Raw genomic sequence first — 21,658 nt, forward strand, 5'->3', positions numbered from 1 at the left:
CCCCACTTTAACCACTGTACAGAGGGAAAAAGGAGAGCGTCATTCCTGGCCCGAAAAGATGGCGGAGCCTGTCTAGTCATGATAAGACATTTAGTCCAAATGTAATACTGCAGACAGTGGGGGAGCAGAGGAGGTGAGTATCCCAGGAGTGACACATTGCAATACAGCAGCATTGAGAAGCAGCAGACAGAGTGGGTAAGAGAAACTACCAGGGCTTTTCCAAATGTGAGCTGCGTGTCACTGGGCAAGTTACTTAACCTCTGCATGCCTCAGCTTTCCTATCTATAAAATGGAAATAATAATAACTACCTCGAAGCGTTGTACAGGATTATATTATCATCTGTAAAGTGATTAGAACACTGTCTGGCATATAGTGTCATAAAAGTGGATGCTAAACTAAGCAAACAAACAAATACTAAAGGGGAGAGACTATGGAAAAGGGCTGTTGCAATGTCAGGTAAGAAACAATGAATGCCTAACTAAATAGTAACAGTGATGATAAAAAGGAGATCCAAATTAAGAAACTTCTCAGGTAAAAGCAAAAGCACTTGGTGGGCATTTAGATTTTGACGGGGGCAGGGTAGTGTTGTGTGGTGGTAGTACAGAGTTAGGGAGACCCCAAGACCACCCTTACTTCTGACAGCAACTATTAAGTTCGGGTTCCCCAAGACCACTCTCACGTTGATTATTAGCTAAAAGCAATTTTATTAGCTATATTATAAGCTATAACTCACTGTTACACTGATGGTTATGGTTACAGCTTATTACAGTTAAAATCACGCAAGGTAAGAGATGCAGGATGCAGAGTGTAGGACAGTTCAAAGCATGAAGCTTCTAGTTGTCCTCTTCAGTGGAATGATGGACAAGGATAACCTTTCCCCGTAACGATGTGTGACAATATGCACAGGAGTACTGCCAACCAGGGAGTCCTGGTGTCTAGATTTTACTGGGGCTCAGTCACACAAACATGACTGACTACCCACTCAGCTGACCTTCAGTCTCCAGCCCCTCCGGAGGTTGGAGGCAGGAGCCCTAGCTGATACGGTGGCCCAGAGCCCCCACCTCACATCACGTTGTTACACTCCCCCATGTTGCCCAAGCCCCCAGACTTTTAGGCAGAGCATTCCAAGGGCTTAGAGATCACCTCCAAGGAGCTGAGGGCAAATGTCAGACCTATCTCTGAATAAGGTTCATTCTTCACTAAAAGGTAGTAAAAGTGTGGAGGAAGAAAAAGGAAACTGAATTGAGTGATGCCTTCAACTGAGATAGAATATGCAAGCAGCAAATGGCAACATAGGTTTGGTAAGGGAAAATAATCTGCTTTTGAGTTTGCCTGGTACGAAACTAAGTAAAGTTATCAGAAAACACTGAAGCTTGGCAAGGGCTGAATCACTTGAGATGACAGCACACTGAGGGAAGTTTAGAGTCATGCCACGAATGGGCTCACCTTAAGGAGAACACGTAGGTAACAAGTAGGGCAAAAATTGAATCCGGGTAAACTCCCAACTTCAAAGGGCTGCTAAGAGTGTGATGGCAAGAAGTTTTTACAAAACGATAAAATTAAAATAAACACTAAACCTACCCCACTACTACAGAAAACTAAAACTACTGAGTAAATTATTAGCTTTCTAGATAGCACAAAAATGCACTCACCTTTCCCTGGAAGTACATAGACTCTGCAAGCACAAGACTATGTCTTGCAAATAAATAGTTAAAAAACAAAAGTATTTCTGTTCTTATTTCTCCATGCCATCCTCCATGCTCAGACTACTTTCTAAGCTGAGAAAGCCTTTATTCTGCCTATGGCAAATTTAGCACATGTTTATGCAAAACTTAAATTACCATGAAAACCCAACAAAAAGGTAGATGAAGCAGAAGGCATGGCTAATTAAATGGACTGCTCATTTTGGTTAGGGTCAAATAATAATTTATAAATCTGTCTGAGCACAGTAAATAGAAAAATAACTCATTACAGGGTCTGAGCAGCCAGATAAAGTCTGAAGACAATAGACCTCTTGAAGTTTTTTTTTTAAAATCATCCATTTATGCCTAATTACATCCCAGGTATGAGAGGCATATAGAATAGGGGTTAGCCATGGGAGTTCATGAACGAGAGAGCCTGGGCACAAATCCCAGTTTTGCCACTTACTAGCTGAGTGAACTTCGGCAAATTACTTAAAGTCTGTGCAGTTCCCTCAGGTGAAAAGTGGGAAACAAACTTCAGAGGTTTGTTCTAAGGGTCAAAAAAAGTCAGTATTGCCTGGCACATAATAAGCATTCCATAGATGTTTGGCTATTTGGCTATTCTATTTGAGTAACTCTGCATATTGAAAACCTCATGAATTAATTACACACTTCACTATTCATTCCTTTCTTCTCTGTGATAGAAGACACCCATTTAAAAATCTAGTTTTGAAATAAAACTACAACTATAAACTACATTTTCACGTTACAGTATTTACAAGTTTCTAAAACAGTTTGTCTAAAATTATTTCAGAACCACTTCATACTTTATTAAATCACCAAGACCTGGCTTCTCCTCAGGTCTCTGCTGGCACCATCAGGCTTTGATAGATAAGACTAGGTACTCCCTGGGCTTCCCTGGTGGCACAGTGGTTGAGAATCTGCCTGCCAATGCAGGGGACACAGGTTTGAGCCCTGGTCTGGGAAGGTCCCACATGCCGTGGAGCAACTAGGCCTGTGAGCCACACTACTGAGCCTGCGTGTCTGGAGCTTGTGCTCCGCAACAAGAGAGGCCACGACAGTAAGAGGCCTGCGCACCGCGATGAAGAGTGGGCCCCGCTCACCACAACTAGAGAAAGCCCTAGTACAAAAACGAAGACCCAACACAGCCAAAAATAAATAAATAAAATTAAAAAAAAAAAAAAAAGACTAGGTACTCCTGCCTATTTCTATTGGGATATTTATGGAATTAGCAGTTTATATAGTTTTAATCATGCGCCTCCTCCTCCATGAACAGACTGTCTGAAAACTGGTCCTGGGGACTGTCTTGCTCTTTGTATTTCACAGTGTATGGTATACTGTATCAGGCACTCAGTGTAAAGAACCCATAGAGCAACATACTGACCAAACACAAAACTCACTAAACATACAAATCGAACTTCTCTCACATCTAGGCATTAAATATTTCTCATTTCTGTTTTCTATAATACATTTAAATCATTTGTGTGTGTGTGTGTGTGTGCGTGCACAGGCATGTGTGTTCAAAACACAGCCAGCTATAGATATGGGGAAGAAATGTGATTACCAAATAAAGTGACTTCAGCTGAGATAAAGCAGTGTTGGCTTTAAAGACTTGTTGCATTATCTCCTGAATTCCAGAAACTAGTTAAATATCCTCAAAATTTTTCTTTCAGATTTTTCTGTTACAGTATAATTAATTTTGTCAAACTGGTGGGCAGTCCTGTTTCAAAGATCAAAGCAATTTCTTAAGGCAAGGGCATACCAACTTTTGCTTATAACAAAATTATCACTACAAAGTTTTCTTTCTACCCTTTCCATTTTCCCATGAGCCAATCTATTTCTTCCTCCTTCTCCCTTCTGAAGCCTCAGGAGGAAATGGAAACCAGGTTTAGATTCGTTTATCTTTTATCTTCACAGCACCCCTCCCCCAGATGGGTTTATTTCTTGTTCTATCATAAAGCATCAAGAGATGAATTATACTAACCTTACTGTATGCCAGGCATCTCCAAGTTCTCTGGAATATTCCTTTTCAAAATGATCCAATACAACTTTGCAAATCTGTTTTGCAACCTTCCTCTCTGATTTTGCTTTAAGCTATGATGATAAGAAAAGGTTGCTGACACTCTGATGTTACCAATTTACTGAACTTCAACATTATCAGTACAGTCTTTTTTCTTAAGATAACACTTTTTTCCCCCTGATAATTACTAGTTCTTACAACAGGAGTGTACCTCACACATAACAAAACTGTATTGATTATCTACTTATGAAAAAAAGGTTTCTCCAAATGATTATTGCTCAAATGTAAAGCAAAGGGTAAAGAGAATTGCGGTTGTTAACACAGGAATGTGTGTCAAAGGAACGAAATTAATTTAAATATGCCACTCTATATGTTAACATTAGGAGAACTGGGTGAAATGGGCACAGGAAGTCTTTATTATCTTTGCAATTTTTTTGGAAATGTAAAATTATTCCAAAATAAAATGTATTTAGAAGAAAAGTCACTCTAGTTTCCTGTGGAAACGTCCTTGCAGTTCTATTTCATTTACTAATCCAAGAAAAGTTTACCTATGTAACAGATAACCTGTAAGCTCCCAGGACAGTACAGTCTCAGCCCTCCAAGAGCGTGCATTGTGCTCAAAGCTGAAAGGAGTGGATATTAAAGTCTGCAGGAGGGACTGCAGACAGGTTATTTGAGGCGGATGTGAGTCTTGGGAGAAAACGACAGAGAACGCTCACGAACAAGCGTCAAAACACTCGGCATTATTCTAGAGCTTTGGAATGAAGCCAGAGAAACCCAGAGATCACCAAGTTCCCGCATCCCAGCCCCCTCCCTCGCCACGCCGTCGGTCGATGAAGTTTCTGGTTCAGTCACAGGCACCCGGCTGGATCCCAGCCCTCACCCGGGTCAACATCATTCCGTCAGTAGAGGTCAAACAAGAAGTCAAGACCACCGGGCACCTTAAGGTTGCAGGGAACCAAAAGCTCTTCCTGCTTCCCGAGTTTCGCCGGAATTCTCTCCCGTCCCTTACTTTTCCGGTTCAGCTTCTCGCGAGATTCTGCTTTGCCTGAGTTATCGAAATCTCGCCAAAAAACCTAGGTCCCGCGAGAGGCAAGCGCAAAGTTACTTCTGCCGGTGGCTGAAGGAGGCGGTGCCTACCTGCTCCGGGGGCGTGGCTGGAGCCCGTGGGCGGAGCCTTGGGCAGTCTGTCTTCAGAAAGTCGCGCCTCACGCTGAACAGTCTCTCAGTGCTGTGTGCTTGAGGCTCAGTAAAAGGATGGAAGTGTTTGTCACTATTAGGTACGTTGTATGATCGTTGTTCTAAGATGTTCCCAGAGGCGAAGCTAGTTACTGTTAATCTACCAAATCCGAAGACCCCCGTTATCCCAGATATTCAGGACTCAAGATAAAAGCACGGATATGATGAAAAAGATATTGTCACGCATTTCCTAGAGATGGCCCATTGGGATAATATCTCTCTTTTAATGGGGAGGGTTAAAGGATTAAATTGATTGAAATACACAGGTAAAGCGTCTAGCATAGAGACTAGGGAATAGTAAATGCCCAAATGTTAGCTGCTACTGTGTATTATTTTCACTATCTTGATCTTCGTGATTATCAAGTTCTGATACCAAATGCCTGACGACCAAAATGACCTTACATCCTACACCCTAAAAAATGACCCTCCTCACCCACCTTTACTAGGGGAAGTGTTACTGGTTCTCAGGAAAGTAGTCCGTAATATTTAATGCCCATCATAATTTTGAGACCCTTGATGCTCCAAATATCAGTATAGTGTATAATATAGGTGCAAATCTTAGGACCATGTAAAAAGATAAATTTCATTACCCCAAATGTGATTTGAAGCTTAATATATTTATTTATTTAAACAGGTTACCCAATAATCTAAAAATGAATTTAGATTTGGTGCAAAAGAAAATATAGTACTAAGGAGTGAGATGATTAAATGCACTACTTTGTTGAAAGTTTAAGGAAAAGTCATTAGTCTACCTTTTAGCCTCAGAGATTTTATATACTTTATTTTTTTCTGTACTCATTAGATTGCTGCATTTAGTGAATCAATGTGGTAGTATATTTGCAATGTAGACATATAAAAAACTTTAAAGGAGGTAGTAGAAATCATATTTACTATCTTTCTATTAGGGAAAGGGGATATGTTATGCTTGGAAAGCTGTCATATTTGTTCTATTATATTGTTTTGTGATTTCTTTAGCACATTTCTGTTTTCTGAATTTTAAATAAACTAATGCTCATCGAAGAAAAAAAATTTTAAGCCTATGAGAATGAAAATCATGCATAATGCCACTAGAGATAATCACTATTAACATTTTGGTGTGTTTCTCTAATTTTATGCATTTTCAAGTTTGATAAGACTATGTATAATGTATCCTCTTTGTTTTTATAAGCATTTTATTTTATTAAAAATTCTTCATATACAGTACATAATTTCTAGAAGTTACATAGTAGTTGAAGGTATGGAGGTTAACATACTTACTAGCTATCCTATTATTGATAGACATTTTTGCTCATGAATCTTTGCATGTCTGATAATCTTATAATTTTTAATTATGTCCTTAGTCTGGGTAGGTTTTCAAATCTTATTAGTTATTTTATTTCTGTTTTAAATTACCTGCTCATATCCACTTATCTAGAGCTGTCAGTGCTATTTATATTTATATTTGAGATGTTAACCATATCACATTTTCAACTACTTTGCCAATTTTTCTTACAATCATTTGATTTTAAATGTGAAAATAGGGCTTCCCTGGTGGTGCACTTGTTAAGAATCCGCCTGCCAATGCAGGGGACATGGGTTCGAGCCTTGGTCCGGGAAGATCCCACATGCTGCAGAGCAACTAAGCCCATACACCACAACTACTGAGCCTGCACTCTAGAGCCCGCGAGCCACAACTACTGAAGGCTGAGTGCCACAATTACTGAAGCACGCACGCCTAGATAGAGCCTGTGCTGCGCAATGAGAAGCCATTGTAATGAGAAGCCTGCGCACCTCAATGAAGAGTAGCCGCCGCTCGCTGCAACTAGAGAAAGCCCACGCACAGCAACAAAGACCCAACGCAGCCAAAAATAAATAAATAAAATAATAAATTTTTTTTAAATGTGAAAATATTTAAAATTTTTATGCGATCAATTGTTTGAGTTTGTGATTCCATTGCTTGGAAATTTCTTCCCACAGAGGGGAGCTACTTCTTTTTCTTTCTCCCTTTTTTCTTTAGTTTGATCTTTCTCATTTCACCTTCTAATCTATCTAAAATCAATATCAGTGTATCATGAGAATATTAATGGATTTCCCCTAACTGACACCAAATAGCTACTGAAGAATAAACAAGGTTCCACACTGAGTTTTAAGGAACTGCTTTACAAGCAGCTCATATAGCTCAATATCAAAAGAACAAACAACCCAATCAAAAAATGGCCAGAAGACCTAAATAGACAACTCTCCAAAGAAGACATACAGATGGCCAAAAGGCACATGAAAAGCTGCTCAACATCACTAATTATTAGAGAAATGCAAATCAAAGCTACAATGAGGTATCACCTCACACCGGTCAGAATGGCCATCAACAAAAAATCTACAAACAAATGCTGGAGAGGGTGTGGAGAAAAGGGAACCCTCCTACACTGTTGGTGGGAATGTAAATTGATACAGCCACTATGGAGAACAGTATGGAGGTTCCTTAAAAAACTAAAAGTAGAATTACCATGTGACCCAGTAACCTCACTACTGGGCATATACCCAGAGAAAACCATAATTCAAAAAAACACATGCACCCCAATGTTCATAGCAGCACTATTTACAATAGCCAGGACATGGAAGCAACCTAAATATCCATCAACAGAGGAATGGCTATAGAAGATGTGGTACATATATACAATGGAATATTACTCAGCCATAAAAAGGAACGAAATTGGGTCATTTGTAGAGACGTGGATGGACCTAGAGAGTGTCATTCAGGGTGAAGTAAGTCAGAAAGAGAAAAGCAAATATTGTATAATAACGCATATATGTGGAATCTAGAAAAATGGTATAGATCAGGGGTCCCCAACGGACGGGTACCGGTCCTCAGCCTGTTAGGAATCGGGCTGCACAGCAGGAGTTGAGAGGTGGGCAAGCCGTGGAAAAACTGTCTTCCATGAAACTGGTCCCTGGTGCCAGAAAGTTTGGGGGCCACTGGTATAGATGATCTTATTTGCAAAGCAAAAATAGAGACATAGACGTAGAGAACAAATGTATGGATACCAAGGGGGAAAGGAGTGGGGAGGGAGGAATTGGGAGATTGGGATTGACACGTATAATTTATTGACACTATGTATAAAATAGACAACTGGGCTTCCCTGCTGGCGCAGTGGTTGAGAGTCCGCCTGCCGATGCAGGGGACACGGGTTTGTGCCCCGGTCCGGGAAGATCCCACATGCCGCGGAGCGGCTAGGACCGTAAGCCATGGCCGCTGAGCCTGCGCATCCGGAGCCTGTGCTCCGCAACGGGAGAGACCACAACAGTGAGAGGCCCGCGTACCGAAAAAAAAAAGACTACTGATGGGAACATACTTTATAGCACAGGAAACTCTACCTAATACACTGTAGTAACCCAAATGGGAGAGAAGTCCAAAAGGGAGGGGATATCCGTATGTGTACGGCTGACTCATTTTGCTGTGCAGTGGAAGCTAACACAACATTGTAAAGCAACCATACTCCAAAAAAAATTAATAAAAATAAATAAATACTATGTAATATTTTTAAAAAAAAGAATAGAGATGACTAGAGGCAGGCTTGTTTTTGCAGACATGAGATAAATTAAGTTGACACAAATACCAGAAATTGTACTAGGGTTTTAAAATTATTATTATTATTTTTAAAGACTGAGGCAGCTTAAGAATATAAGGGCTTACTGCTATGCAGGAAAATAATTTTTACATACCTAAGCAATTTTATTGTGAAGTCATTTGATATAAGAAGTGTTTCAGAATAAACTTTATGAATTTTCATATTTATATAAAACATCTCTCAAAGCCCTTCACGTTCAGGTTTATGCATCAAAAAGGTAAAGACAGGATTCGTAGTAAAACAATCTGACATCAAGAGGGTGTAAGCTCCTTAAATTGAATAGCAGAAAAACACAATAGAGAAACCTACCATCAAAGCAAGAGAACAAAGCACGGTTATAGGCAATCTTGAACTTCACTTTAGGTGAGTAGCTACTTAGCTGAGGCTCTCATGTTTTTAATCATAGTCCTCCAAAGTGGTGTGTACAAACTCCAGCAAACAATCCACTGGGACTGGGAAGTGAATATAATAACTTGTATTTTTATTTAATTTTTTCTAATCTTTAAAATAAATTTAGGGGAGTATATGCAAAATACAGGAGAACATGTATATAATTGTTAAGGGCTGAAACATATCCCCTCAAAATTCATGTTGAAGCCCTAACTCCCCCCTCCCCCACCCACTCTCCCATCCCAGTACCTCAGAATGTGACTGCATGTGGAAATAGGGCCTTTTCAGAGGTGACTATGTTAAAAGGAGCCCTTTAGGGTGGGTCCTAATCCAATCTGACTGGTGTCCTTATAAAGAGGAAATTTGGGCACACTGAGACACTAGCAGCAGCCATCTGTAAGCCAAGGAGAGAGGTTTCAGACAAGGTTGCCAACACCTTAATCTTGGACTCAGGCTTCAGAACTATGAGAAAATAAATTTCTGTTGTTTAAGCCACCCAGTCTATGGTACTTTTTGTTATGACAACCCTAGCAAACTAATGCAGTAACTTTATATCTATTGTATACTAAAAATGCTTACTGAAGAGGATGTATAAAATTTGGAGACCACTGGTTCATTTACCCAGAACACAAATTGTTTCCTCATCAGCACACAAAAGGAATTTACAACTCATGCTCTAAACTGGCAAATGATTTTCTTCATATTTTCCCTTTAATATAAACTGATCCCCTTCATTAAAAGAAATTCATTTCTGATTTACTATTTTTTTTTTCTCAAAAAAATAGACTTCTATTATTGTTTCCACAAAGACAATGGACTATTGCTATTTTGATAATTTACACCATTCTTTAATGTAAGGTTTGAAATATATGAATTTATTTTTTGGACCCACTGGAATGTATTTCTTGATAAATTAGAAGGTCAGTATTAGCAGAATCTCAATTGCAAAGTATACTTCAGTTAGAGAAAAACTTAAATAGTAAAGCCAAGGATAACAAAATGTATAACCTACAGCTTTATTTGTATACGCAGTTTCACTTTTGATGAGTTTTGCCATCTGGAAGCATAGTATTTCTTTAGTGTGGAATGGGAGAAACTAAGTAACATAAAAAACGTAGCATATAGAACCAAGTTTCAAATAAAATAAAATATAGCCATAGTAAAAGAACACTTAGTAAGAGATCAGCCTCAAATATAATGGCATATTCAATTGTTGAATGTTTCTCGACTATTCACAGGAAGTTTTACAAATTAGGTGAATTCTATTCCATCATTTGGCACTTAAAAGAGCATTTCATTTTAAACTTGCAGAAAACATGGCACTTAATTTTTACAAAATTATGAATTTGCTTCCTCCATTATAAAAGTAGACAAATTACAAAAAACTAGCTTGAAAAATTGAGGAAAACACATGACCAATAACTTAAAAATTCACTATTAGCATTTTGCAACATTTCTTTCTAGTGTTGCTTCTAAAAAGTTTTCTACTTAAATCAACTACATACAAAATTGTATATATGTTATATATGCATTTTACACATAAAAGTATAGAGAATTATCTTTCAAAAAAGTGAAATTATCTTTTGGTTAGTAGCTTTATCTTAACAAGAGACAGACATCAAGTCATCTAGAAACATAAGGTGATATGATGTATGTTTAACTGCCTTTGAAATGACAATGTTCTTTCCCATATATATAAAAATGCATGCAGAGAAAAAAGTTTTTCATGTAAAGTAACAAAAAATTTATCATTTTAATCTATCGATTTAAAATGTCAACAATCATATTTTAAAAATTTTTTTATTTCGTTACCAAAAAGAAATCATTTAAGTTTCTCAAATGAAAAGCAAAACAGCATACTGATGAAATTATTTTTATTGTGTGAAAATGTCATAATTCATAATGATTAAGAATAAAAATGCAGCATATAACAAAATAGGCATTTACTTGTTAAAAGCCACCTGGATTTACAAAACTTTAAAAATATTTTTAGAATGCTTTAAGAATACAAATTAATTTTTGAGAGAGAGATATAAAACATTTATTCTATTTTATCATATACTTAATTTCAAAACCTTGAAAATGATTTTTATTTATTTTTATTAAATGGACTCAGTAATTACTGTACACTACAGTAATCACTGGTAGGAAACAAAAATTTTAAAGATTTATATCTATTCCCAAACTAGATGAATATTAAAAATGGCAAAAGTGTTAGTTTAGGTTTTAGAAAATGAGTACATGTAAATTTTACAAAAAGAACCAAAAAAGATATACAAACAAGTTTCTTCTCTAAAATCCAATTCAAAATTTACATTGTCTTCTTGTGTTGCTTTTCCTTACACTTCAGTCACGTATCAAATTTAGGTTGTTATGAATTTTGTATCTGAAATAGAATGCTTTTTCTACTCAGTGTGCTAAGTAGGTCCCATGTACAAAACTTCAAAAAACTGCATATGATGCTAACTACAGTAATAAGTGACCTGATTAATAAATGCATTCAATGAGTTAAAAAATGTGAATAAAATGTGATGCTCTAAAGGAAAATTTTAAAAGTAAATAATCGTATTAAACTGTCTTAGACATACTTAATCATGTTATTGTCAGATACCAGTATAAGTCTGTTAACAGTACAAATTGCCAAACTGACCAATTTTAACAAGGTGATTACTGTTTAGGGCAGGGGTCCCCAACCCCCGGGCTGCAGACCGATACCAGTCCTTGGCCTGTTAGGAACAGGCCACAGAGCAGGTGAGGGGCAGGCGAGCAAGCGAAGCTCCATCTGCCGCTCCCCATCGCCCCCCATCACTCACATTACCTCCTGAACCATCCCCCCACCGTCCGTGGAAAAATTGTCTTCCACAGATGGTGTGTGTGGGGGATGGTCCCTGGTGCCAAAAAGGTTGGGGACTGCTGGGTTAGAGTATTTTCACCTTGATGTAAATGGATGCTTTTAATTAAACATTTGAATCTATTATTCAAAATATATATCTAAAAGTTTGTCTAAATGCCAGATGAGGAAGAATCCTATAGATGCCATTCTTCAGTGCAAGAGAAGTACTATTATTTTAAATTAAGTAATTATTTTGGAATTATTTCTTTATAAATGTAATTTAAACCAACATTTCATTCTTATTTCTTTAGTACCCAAGTATTTCCCGGTTATAAAATAAAGCCTCTGGACTACAGTAGCTTTTCTCGTCTTTTTGCCTTTAATTTCAAGGCAAAAAAGAATTAGAATAACCTAAAAGAGTCACTGAAGCTTCTGATAGAACAAGGGAGTGAGAAGAAGCACCCTGATCTCTGAAAAGATCTAATCTTTGAAAGAGGTGTTTATTGGGACTTTTAATAATATCTCAGAAAACATTTTTATTAATTTAAAAAGCATTTAAGTCAAAAGGTATTGCAAGTGTCTCTCATTTATTGGGAACATCACCAAAGAAAACAAACAACAAAAATTCAACTAATTAATTAGTGCTTTCAAATAACATAATTTGGTAAAATAAAAATCTGAGAATCGATTTTAAAAAGATATCTTAAAATAAGGTAAAATTAGGATGTATATTTCAAGAACAGTACTATTATAAAACATACCTCAAACCATATAAATATATCCTGTTTGTATAGTTGTCTGTCATGTAAATCAACTCCATTTTCCAGACACAATTTAAACAAAGCATCTATAGAAAAGTGCACAGTCAATATCTTAGTAATTAAAATTCTTAAACCAAAGTTTTAGAAAAATATAAAAAGTTAAAAATTTAGGTTATAAATTCCTAAGAATTCCCTTTCCATGCACATATATCTTACAAATGTTTAAGATACAGAAATAGAGACTATTAAACAAATAGTAAAGAAAGTATACAGAGTCCATTGGTTCTTTTTCTGAACAGCTTTTCCTTCAGGAATATGCCCGTGAGTTGGGATGTATAAATCAGAGTCAACACTAGTTTTTGCTAACTTGGTCCAAATGCTTGTCCCATTTGCTGGTCATTTTGCTTCTTTTTTTTCTTTGAACCATGAAGACCATGGGTAAGTAATTATCAAAACAGTCAGGTCTTTGGCTCACTGATACTGCTACGGTTGTCTTGCCCCAGTCATCGATGTTCAGGGTTTTTCTCCTTTGACAAAGAAGGTCCTCCAGCTCAACTTGCCGACCTTAACAGAGTGCGTCCCCATGAGCTGTTATGATATGACGTCGTGAGAATCACTGTTAGGTCTCTGTCGCATAGCCAGGGGAGGCAGTGGCTTCCCGTAGAAGTCTGTGCAAAGAAGGGGTACCAAAAATATACAAGTCTTATGGTAAATCAACATTTCTGACACATTTCTTTAATTTCCACCTTTAAAAGAGTAAGACACTTGGACTTTACAGGTGAAGCAATGGCTGGGGAGGACAGGGGAAAGAAAAGGCAGAATCCAAAAAAACTTGAATAAATTCAAAACACAACCACTAGCGTAAATTCATAACTCTATAAATTAATCTCTACTTGATTTAATAAAAAGCTGCACCTAATGTATATATTATTATTATTATTGTTTCCAATTAAGTGTTCACATTAGAACAAAACAAACAACAAACATCTAAAATTTATGGAACCTATTGCCAAAGCCCTGATAAAATCAGTATTTGTACAATCCATGTCCTTATCCAATGGCTATTACTTTTAGGAATTTGCAGAGAAAAATTCATTAATTATCTTAGTGTTCTGGTACATAGGAATCTTTTACAATGATGCTTCAATATAGTTCATTGATTTAGGGCATATTTGATGCAGAAACAGTCTTAATTTGTACTTCATAATAAGTTCCTAGCCCTTAATTACCATAAATTTAGGTTTATAAATTTAATAGCATATGGAAACCTTCAGTAAGTATTTTCTGCCCTATTACCTTAAAATTATTCTAGAAGCACAGGTGTTCAAGATTACTTAAAATAAATATATTAAAAATATATTTAGGGGCCCATTTCCAATTCGGCATGTGCCGGAGTTTAGCTAAGCTACTCCATGGTATTGCTGCCTCAGCATCTATTTTGTCTGGCCAAGTAGCCTGTGGGGGCCTTAAATAGATACTAGCACCTCATGCAAGAACATGCTCTAGAAAACAGCCTGCAGAATCACAGGTAAATGATTATATATGTTATGTGTGTTCCTGATATGACTTCCGCAATGGCCTTTGTGATCAACTGTCTCCCTCACCTTCCCTTAGATAATACCCCAGAGGAACTTACCAAAACTCCGCTGTTTTGGTTTAAACTGACCAATCTGGCCTTAGCCTGGGAACCCCAAAGCACTCCATCCACAGACCCTAATAAAGGCATGTGGCCCAGGTACTGCAGTTCTCTCTGCCTACAGCTTGCCTTGACCTCCCACCTCTCACTGTGGAACCTTTGAAGCATGTCATGTACTTCCTCCAGGACCTGTGAGTAATTTCTCTATTTCAATTTCTCTTCTGGTCTTTTTGAACTGAGGCCAGGGGCTCTACTTAACAAACATTAATTTAGCGAAGTCCTAACAGCATTTAAGAAGCTTAGAAGTCACTCCATACTAATGAGAAGTAAACAGCTGAACAGACTAAAAAATCACCAGTTCTTCTGGGATCCATAAGAGAGGGGAGGTCACAAAACAAACCACTGCCCTCAATATTGGAGAGACAGGCAAACACAGGAAGTCTCAGTTTACCAGGCCAGACATTCATGAATGGAAAGTGCTGAAGGACCCAGTGCCCAGGTAGGAAAACCTGAAATGTGATTGACAAAATGCTGGATGCTCAGTGTGGACAAGCCTGAGAGTTAAAAACTCCAGGGAAATTAAGTCATAAGGGGGACGCCCCCCGCCGATATTGTAAGACTCAGCTCCAGGAGACTGAACAAATTCCCACAGTAAATACTGGAGAAAAATCCCCTCCTGCTCACAGCAGAGCAGGGGAAAAGGAACCATTATGAAATACCTTGGAGTATTTTGTTCTTAACAAGGCCCACACTCAGAGGAAACTAGTTAACCAGAGTCTAACCTGCTGGGGTATTATCAGAACCTAACCCACCTGGGGAAGAGCAATAACCAATTCCAGCTGGCCCTAGCCATTCTGTACCACTTAATGGGGGAGAAAAAAAATTGAGAAACTCTTATGAAGTTAACAGTCCAGAGGCACAGGCTCACTAAAAGACTTGAGACCTAATCACAGGAACATAGAATGCTTCCCCTGCCACCACACAGCACCATGGCATTACTAAAGGCCTATTTACAGTAGTTCCTTTTACCAAGTACATCATGCTGGACTATCAAGAAAAAAGTCCAGAAGGCAAAAACACAATTTGAAGGGACAGAGCAAGCATCAAAACAAGATATGGCACTGATACTGGAATTATCAGGCCAGGTATTTAAAACAACTATGACTAATCAGCTAAGGGCTTTCATGGATGAAGTAGACAGCATGCAAGAACAGATGGGAAATGTAAGCAGAGAGATGGAAGTCCTAAGAACCAGAAAGAAATGCTTTTGGGAAAAGAGAAAAAAACACTGTAACAGAAATGAAGAATGCGTTTGATGGGTTTATTAGTAAACTGGACATGGCTGGGAAAAGAGATATATATCAATAGAATCCTTGAAAACTAAAAAGCAAAAAGAACTGAAAAGAAAAAAAGAGAACATCCGAGAACTGTTCAAGCACCAAAGGTCTAACATACATGTAATGGGAATACCAGAAGGAGAAGAGAGAAAGGAGCAGAAGCAACATCTGAAGCAATAATGACTGAGAATTTCCTCAAACTAATGTCAAACACCAAACACCAGATTCAAGACACTTAGAGAACATTGTGCAGGATAAATGTCCCCAAAACTACATTTAGGTGTATCATTTTCACATTACAGAAAATCAAGGAAAAAAAAATCCTGAAAGAAGCCAGAGGGGAAAAACCACTTTTCCAGTAGGTGGACAAAGGTAAGAATTACATTCAACTTCTCCCCAGAAACCATGCAAGCAAGAAGAAAGTAGAGTGAAATTTTTTAAGTATTTAGAGAAAAAAGAACTGCCACCAACCTAGAATTCTATACCCTGCAAAACTATTCCTCAAAAGTAAAAGAGAAATAAAAACTTTCTCAGAAAAACAAAAACTGAAGGAATCTGTTCCCATTAGACCTGCCTTGCAAGAGATGTTGAAAGTTCTTCAGACAGAAGGAAAATAATAAACATCAGAAACTCAGATTTACATAAAGAAAGAAAAAGTATCAAAGAAGAAATATGTAAAGGTAAAATGAAAACTTATTTTTCATATTCTTAATTGATCCAACAGATAACAGTTTGTTCAAAATATTAATAGCAACAATGTATCTGATTATATATACTTACATGCATATCTTATGTACATATATGCTTATATATAAATGCTTATGTATGCTTATATATGCTTATATATATGCTTATGTATGCTTATGTATAAATGAAATGGATGATAGCAATGAAACAAGGGACAGGAGGAAAGAATTAGGATTCTTTGGTTATTATAGGTATTCACACTACCTGTTAAGTTGTATAGTATTATTTGAAAGTGGACTTGGATTCATTGTGAATGTATATTGCAAACTCTAGGGCTGCCACTAAAAAAAGGGCCATGACAAAGGAGGCAAGAATATACAATGGAGAAAAGACAGTCTCTTCAATATATGGTACTGGGAAAACTGGAGAGTTACATGCAAAATAATCAAACTGGGTTACCTTCTCACACCATATACAAAAATAATTTTAAATGACTAAAGACTTAAATGTAAAATGTGAAACCATAAAAATCCTAGAAGAAAACATAGGCAGTGCACTCTATGGCATCAGTCTTAATGATATTTTTTGGATATGTCTCCTCAGTCAAGGGAAACAAAAGCAAAAATAAACAAATGGGACTACATCAAACTAAAAAGCTTTTGCGTCGCAAGGAAACTATGAACAAAATGAAAGCCTACTGAATGGGAGAAGATATTTGCAAATGATATATCCAATAAGGGGTTAACATCTGAATATACAAAGAATTCATACAACTCAACATCAAAAAAACAAACAATCCAATTAAAAAATGGGCTAGAGGACCTAAATACACATTATTCCAAAGAAAACAGAGAGATGGCCAACAGACTCGTGAATAGTTGCTCAACTTCACTATCATCAGGGAAATGCAAATCAAAACCACAATGAGATATCACCTCACACTTGTCAGAATGGCTATCATCAAAAACAACACAAATAACAAATGTTGGTGAAGATGTGGAGAAAAGGGAACCCTCATGCACTGTTGGTGGGAAAGTAAACAGCACAGCAGCCACTATGAAAAACAGTATGGAAGTTCCTCAAAAAATTAAAAATAGAACTACCATACAATCCAGCAATTCCACTTCTGGGTATTTTTCCAAAAAAAACCAAAAACACTAATTCAAAAAGATATGTGCACCTCCCATATTCATTACAGCATTATTCACAATAGCCAAGATACAAAACAACCTAAAGTGCCCATCAATAGACGAATGGATAAAGAAGATGTGATACACATACACACACACACACACACACACACACACACACACACTCTCACTCACTCACTGGAATACCACTCAGCCAGAAAAAAAAAAGGATACCTTACCATTCTGACAACATGGGTAGACCTAGAGAGTATTATGTTAAATGAAACAAGTCAGACAAATACTGTATGATATCACTAGCATGTGGAATCTAAAAAAACCCAAATGAACAAACATAAAACAGAAACAGTCATAGATACAGAGAACAAACAGATAGCTGCTGGACAGGGGAGGTGGGTAGCAAGGGCAGTCGGGTGGGGTGGCGGGGGATGAGTGAAGTAGGTGAGGGAAATTAAGAGGTACAAATTTCCAGTTACAAAATAAATGAGTCACAGGGATGAAATGTACAGAGTGGGGAATACAGTCAATAATAATGTAGTATCTTTGTATGGTGACGAAGGTGGTCAAAAGGTACAAACTTCCAGTTATAAAATAATTAAGTACTAGGGATGTAATGTAAAGCATGATTAATTAATTAACACTGCTGTATGTTATATATGAAAGTTGTTAAGAGAATAAATCCTAACAGTTCTCATCATAAGGAAAAAGTTTCTTTTTCTTTTGTTTTTATCTCTATGGGATGGTGGATGTTCACTAAGTTTATTGTGATAACCACTTTATGATGTATGTAAGTCAAGTCATTATGCTGTATACTTTAAACTTATATAGTGCTTTAAATCAATTATATCTCAATAAAACTGGAAGGAAAAAATAAAAAATAAAATAATGAATCTGAATAAATGTCAATGTAAGAAAGAGAAATAGAAAATTACCATTAGGCAAATACCACAGTAATAATTATTGCAGACACAGTCCAATGATGGAGGCCAAAACTAGAAGGCTGAAGTTTGTGGAGAACAGAATATTTGCATAATCTCAAAGAATCACTTCTAAAATATTTACTAATTACAAAGAGGGAAAACAGTAACATTTTACAATGTGGCAAATACCACCTTATCCAAATAATCAAGGTTAACACCACCAGTAATGAGACATACCAACATCATGTACCTCCTATTTCAAACATTTTGAACATCAGTTTGGTTAAACAGTCAGATTTGCCTTGTGTCATCAGTTTGCAGCCTCTACCAGACTATACCATAGACAATACTTGATTTGCCACAGTTATATCATTTCTTAACAAAAAAAAAATTTAAATAATAAACTGTATACTCTTGCCTCTTTAAAAAAATTAGGAGAAAACAATTGTTCAAGCAACTATAAATTTAAAGCAACTACTAAGCTGCAATGATGCTCTAACAAATCTTAATGTAATAGTATAATATAATGAATTCAAAGTATGGATGTCAAAGCTGGACACCCTAAGTTAAATCCTGATTTTGCCACTTATAGCTATGTGACCTTGGGGTATAAGTTCCTTACACAAAAAATTGCCCATCTTACAAGGCTACTAGAAGAATTAAAATGAGATAATGTACCTAAAGTGCTTAGCAATATGCCAGTCATGTAGTATATACAGTTATTACTATTGCTATAATTAAAATTATAACAGACAATTATTTTGATAAATTTAAAGTATACCTTTTCTAATTTCTTGATTTCAAAATTAATGAGAATTATAACACATAACAGAACTCAAGATTAAACCAGAATGAATACCATTTCTATTATGTTTTACTTCTGGAATTTAAAAGTACCCTACTAAAAAGGTAAATCACATACACATGGCAAGAAGTATCTTTTTCCCTCCCAAGAAATTATTTTTTTTTGCAGTTGATTCTGTATTATTTCAGGATAATTCTGTATTTAATTCTGTATTTGATTTAATTTAATCATCACAAGGAAAAAGTTTCTTTTGATTAAATGTGATTCTGTATTTAACTGCCAGAATTAAATCATTATACACAAAATAGGTTTCTTATTGCCTTAAATGTAGGGGATATAAGTTGATTATAGTGCCCAACTGATATGACCAAATTAATTGACACCCATTTTTATAAAGGGCTTCAAACTTTTTAACATACAAAATTTAATCTTGATTCATATTTTAAGATTTGAAAATATTCTTTAGTTTTGCACTTCGTATTTTTGGCTAACAGAATCTTGGATCTATTTCTCATAATGTATAACACGTAACATGTTGATGAAGTACAGATTGAGAGTATTTACAAAGTGAAGAATGCATCTGTCTTACCTGTTACACAGAGTGAGGCTTACAGAAAATAAAAGAAATTAGAAAAGTAATAAAATTAAATTGCCATCAAGGTAAATGTCTCTAATCAAAGAACAAATAAGAATCTGCCTTAATTCCTAATTTGACTACAACAAATTGTTTTTCATCTCAGTAAATTTTAAGTGCCAAACCCAAATGTAGTTAACTTTTAATTATTTACCCTTGCTTGTCATGTATCTGTTGTCTACTCGCCATCAACCACATTCAAATAAATGTGTACAAAGTTAGGGAAGAGAAGAGAATGAGATTATAAAATTGGCAACTGTCAGCATCTCAGATGAAAATCTCATGATAAACACTAAAAACTAATTTAAGCTTTTTAATTAAAATTTTAAATTTATTATACCTACTTTCTTCTCCGTTAATGAAAGCAGAGTTGATTGTACATCTTTTTTTACCTAGATAAGGTGTACTTTACCTTAAAATTTATGAGAAAAAATAATACAGATATTTTAAAACTTGTGAAGTTAGGATGTCTAATTGTTTGCTCTGAGAAATTAAATGTATTGATACATACTTAAAATTAGCTGATATATTAGAACAATGGTGGTCTTAAACTTAACTAATTGATTATAATTCTTTCCCAGGAGTTCTAATTTAAAAATAAATACAGGAAAGCAAAGAAAAACAAAGCAAAAACAAACAACAAAAAACATTTTTAGCCCATTTTCAACCTCTTTTTTACTTGTTTCTAACTATAATGTTCCCCCTAGATGCTACCATTAGTTCTTTTCTCCTTATTCTACATACTTTCCCTCAGAAACAGGAAACTATCATTCTTTCAACTGCATTCATTCAGTAACCAATTACAGAACATCTGTTACAGAACAAAGCGTTCCTATTGTGCGATGACAACTGAAAAAACAAACTACCTACATACCCTCCCACCCACCTGTGTCCCTTTTCTCCAGAGCTCCAGAATATTATTTGTACTGGCTTATAGAAATTTCCAAATAGATAAGCCTACAGACACCTCCAGAGCAGGTTTCCTTCCTCCTTATGTATTTTCAGTCTTAGAAATAGCACCAACCTTCTAGCTCCTTGAGCCAAATAATTTCCTGTTCCTCTCTCCTTTTATCCCATACATCCATTCATTATATAGTACTTATAACTGTTCATATATTCCTTGCATACATTTTTATTCTCAATTCCAATTCCTATCCTCACTTCTCACTCTGACTACTGCAACAGCTTCTAACTGGGATCCTTACTTCAGGTGTGACCACAATCTAGTCAATACTTTACATTGTGACAAAAATTATTATCCTAAACAATAAACCTTATAATACTATTTCTCTGCTAAAAATGTATAGTGTCTCCTGTAAAATTATAGTGAGTCCAGACATCTTAACCTACATGTGAGGCCCTAAACAATCTGGCTATAAGCCATAATTCAAGGATCAGCACTTTCTATAGCTTTAAACTTCCTCTTTCTTACCCATTCTACCCACATGAACCTAAGCTCTAGTCACAAGTAACTTCATACTATTTTCCAAATAAGCGATGTCTTTTCCCACCTCTCCACATCTGAATAGTCTGTTCCTTCTACTTACTGACTCTTCTCATTCTTCAGAGGCCCAGTTCTAATACCACTTTCACTGTCTAGGCAGTTTGTGCACAGTACTCCAATTATACACCATAGAACCTTTTACCATATATTGTGAATTGTCACATATACTATAGTAAGCTGGAGTATTATCTTTTCTGTTAGACTAGGATCCCCAGAAAAGTAGAATTTATGTCTTATTCATCTTGGCATCACCAATGTTTTAGGTGGTGTCAGATACAAAACAGTTGTTTGTTGGATGCTCAATTCAGTAAGAAAAAATAGTACCTGTTATATGAGAAATTAATATTTTTCTCTATATACGTGTATTTATATATATTCACTGTGTTGTTAGAAACAATTAGATAATGCTAATATATCTGTGTATAAACACATGCA

The 21,658-nt window shown here is 36.2% G+C and overlaps 2 protein-coding genes across 4 annotated transcripts in view; both read right to left on the reverse strand.

The window, feature by feature from the left end:
- NSUN3 (NOP2/Sun RNA methyltransferase 3) overlaps positions 1-4,636 on the reverse strand; it is a 52,565-nt gene extending 47,929 nt beyond the window's left edge. The window contains exons 1-2 of the mRNA XM_065876754.1: positions 4,608-4,636; positions 3,689-3,798 (exon numbers count right to left, since the gene is read on the reverse strand). Of these exons, the coding sequence (XP_065732826.1) occupies positions 3,689-3,798; positions 4,608-4,622 (125 nt within the window). The 5' untranslated portion in view covers positions 4,623-4,636. The remainder of the gene's footprint in view (positions 1-3,688; positions 3,799-4,607) is intronic.
- An 8,333-nt stretch (positions 4,637-12,969) lies between these two features.
- Positions 12,970-21,658, reverse strand: part of ARL13B (ADP ribosylation factor like GTPase 13B) — an 83,526-nt gene continuing 74,837 nt past the window's right edge. For 2 of the 3 annotated variants that reach the window (XM_065876553.1, XM_065876555.1), the window contains one exon: positions 13,144-13,220. In XM_065876553.1, the coding sequence (XP_065732625.1) occupies positions 13,144-13,220 (77 nt within the window). Of the gene's footprint in view, positions 13,221-21,658 lie in introns of all 3 variants that reach the window. The other variant, XM_065876552.1, reaches the window with a different exon arrangement.

Source organism: Phocoena phocoena, chromosome 4 (genome assembly GCF_963924675.1).
Source record: "Phocoena phocoena chromosome 4, mPhoPho1.1, whole genome shotgun sequence".
Classification (NCBI taxonomy): domain Eukaryota; kingdom Metazoa; phylum Chordata; class Mammalia; order Artiodactyla; family Phocoenidae; genus Phocoena; species Phocoena phocoena.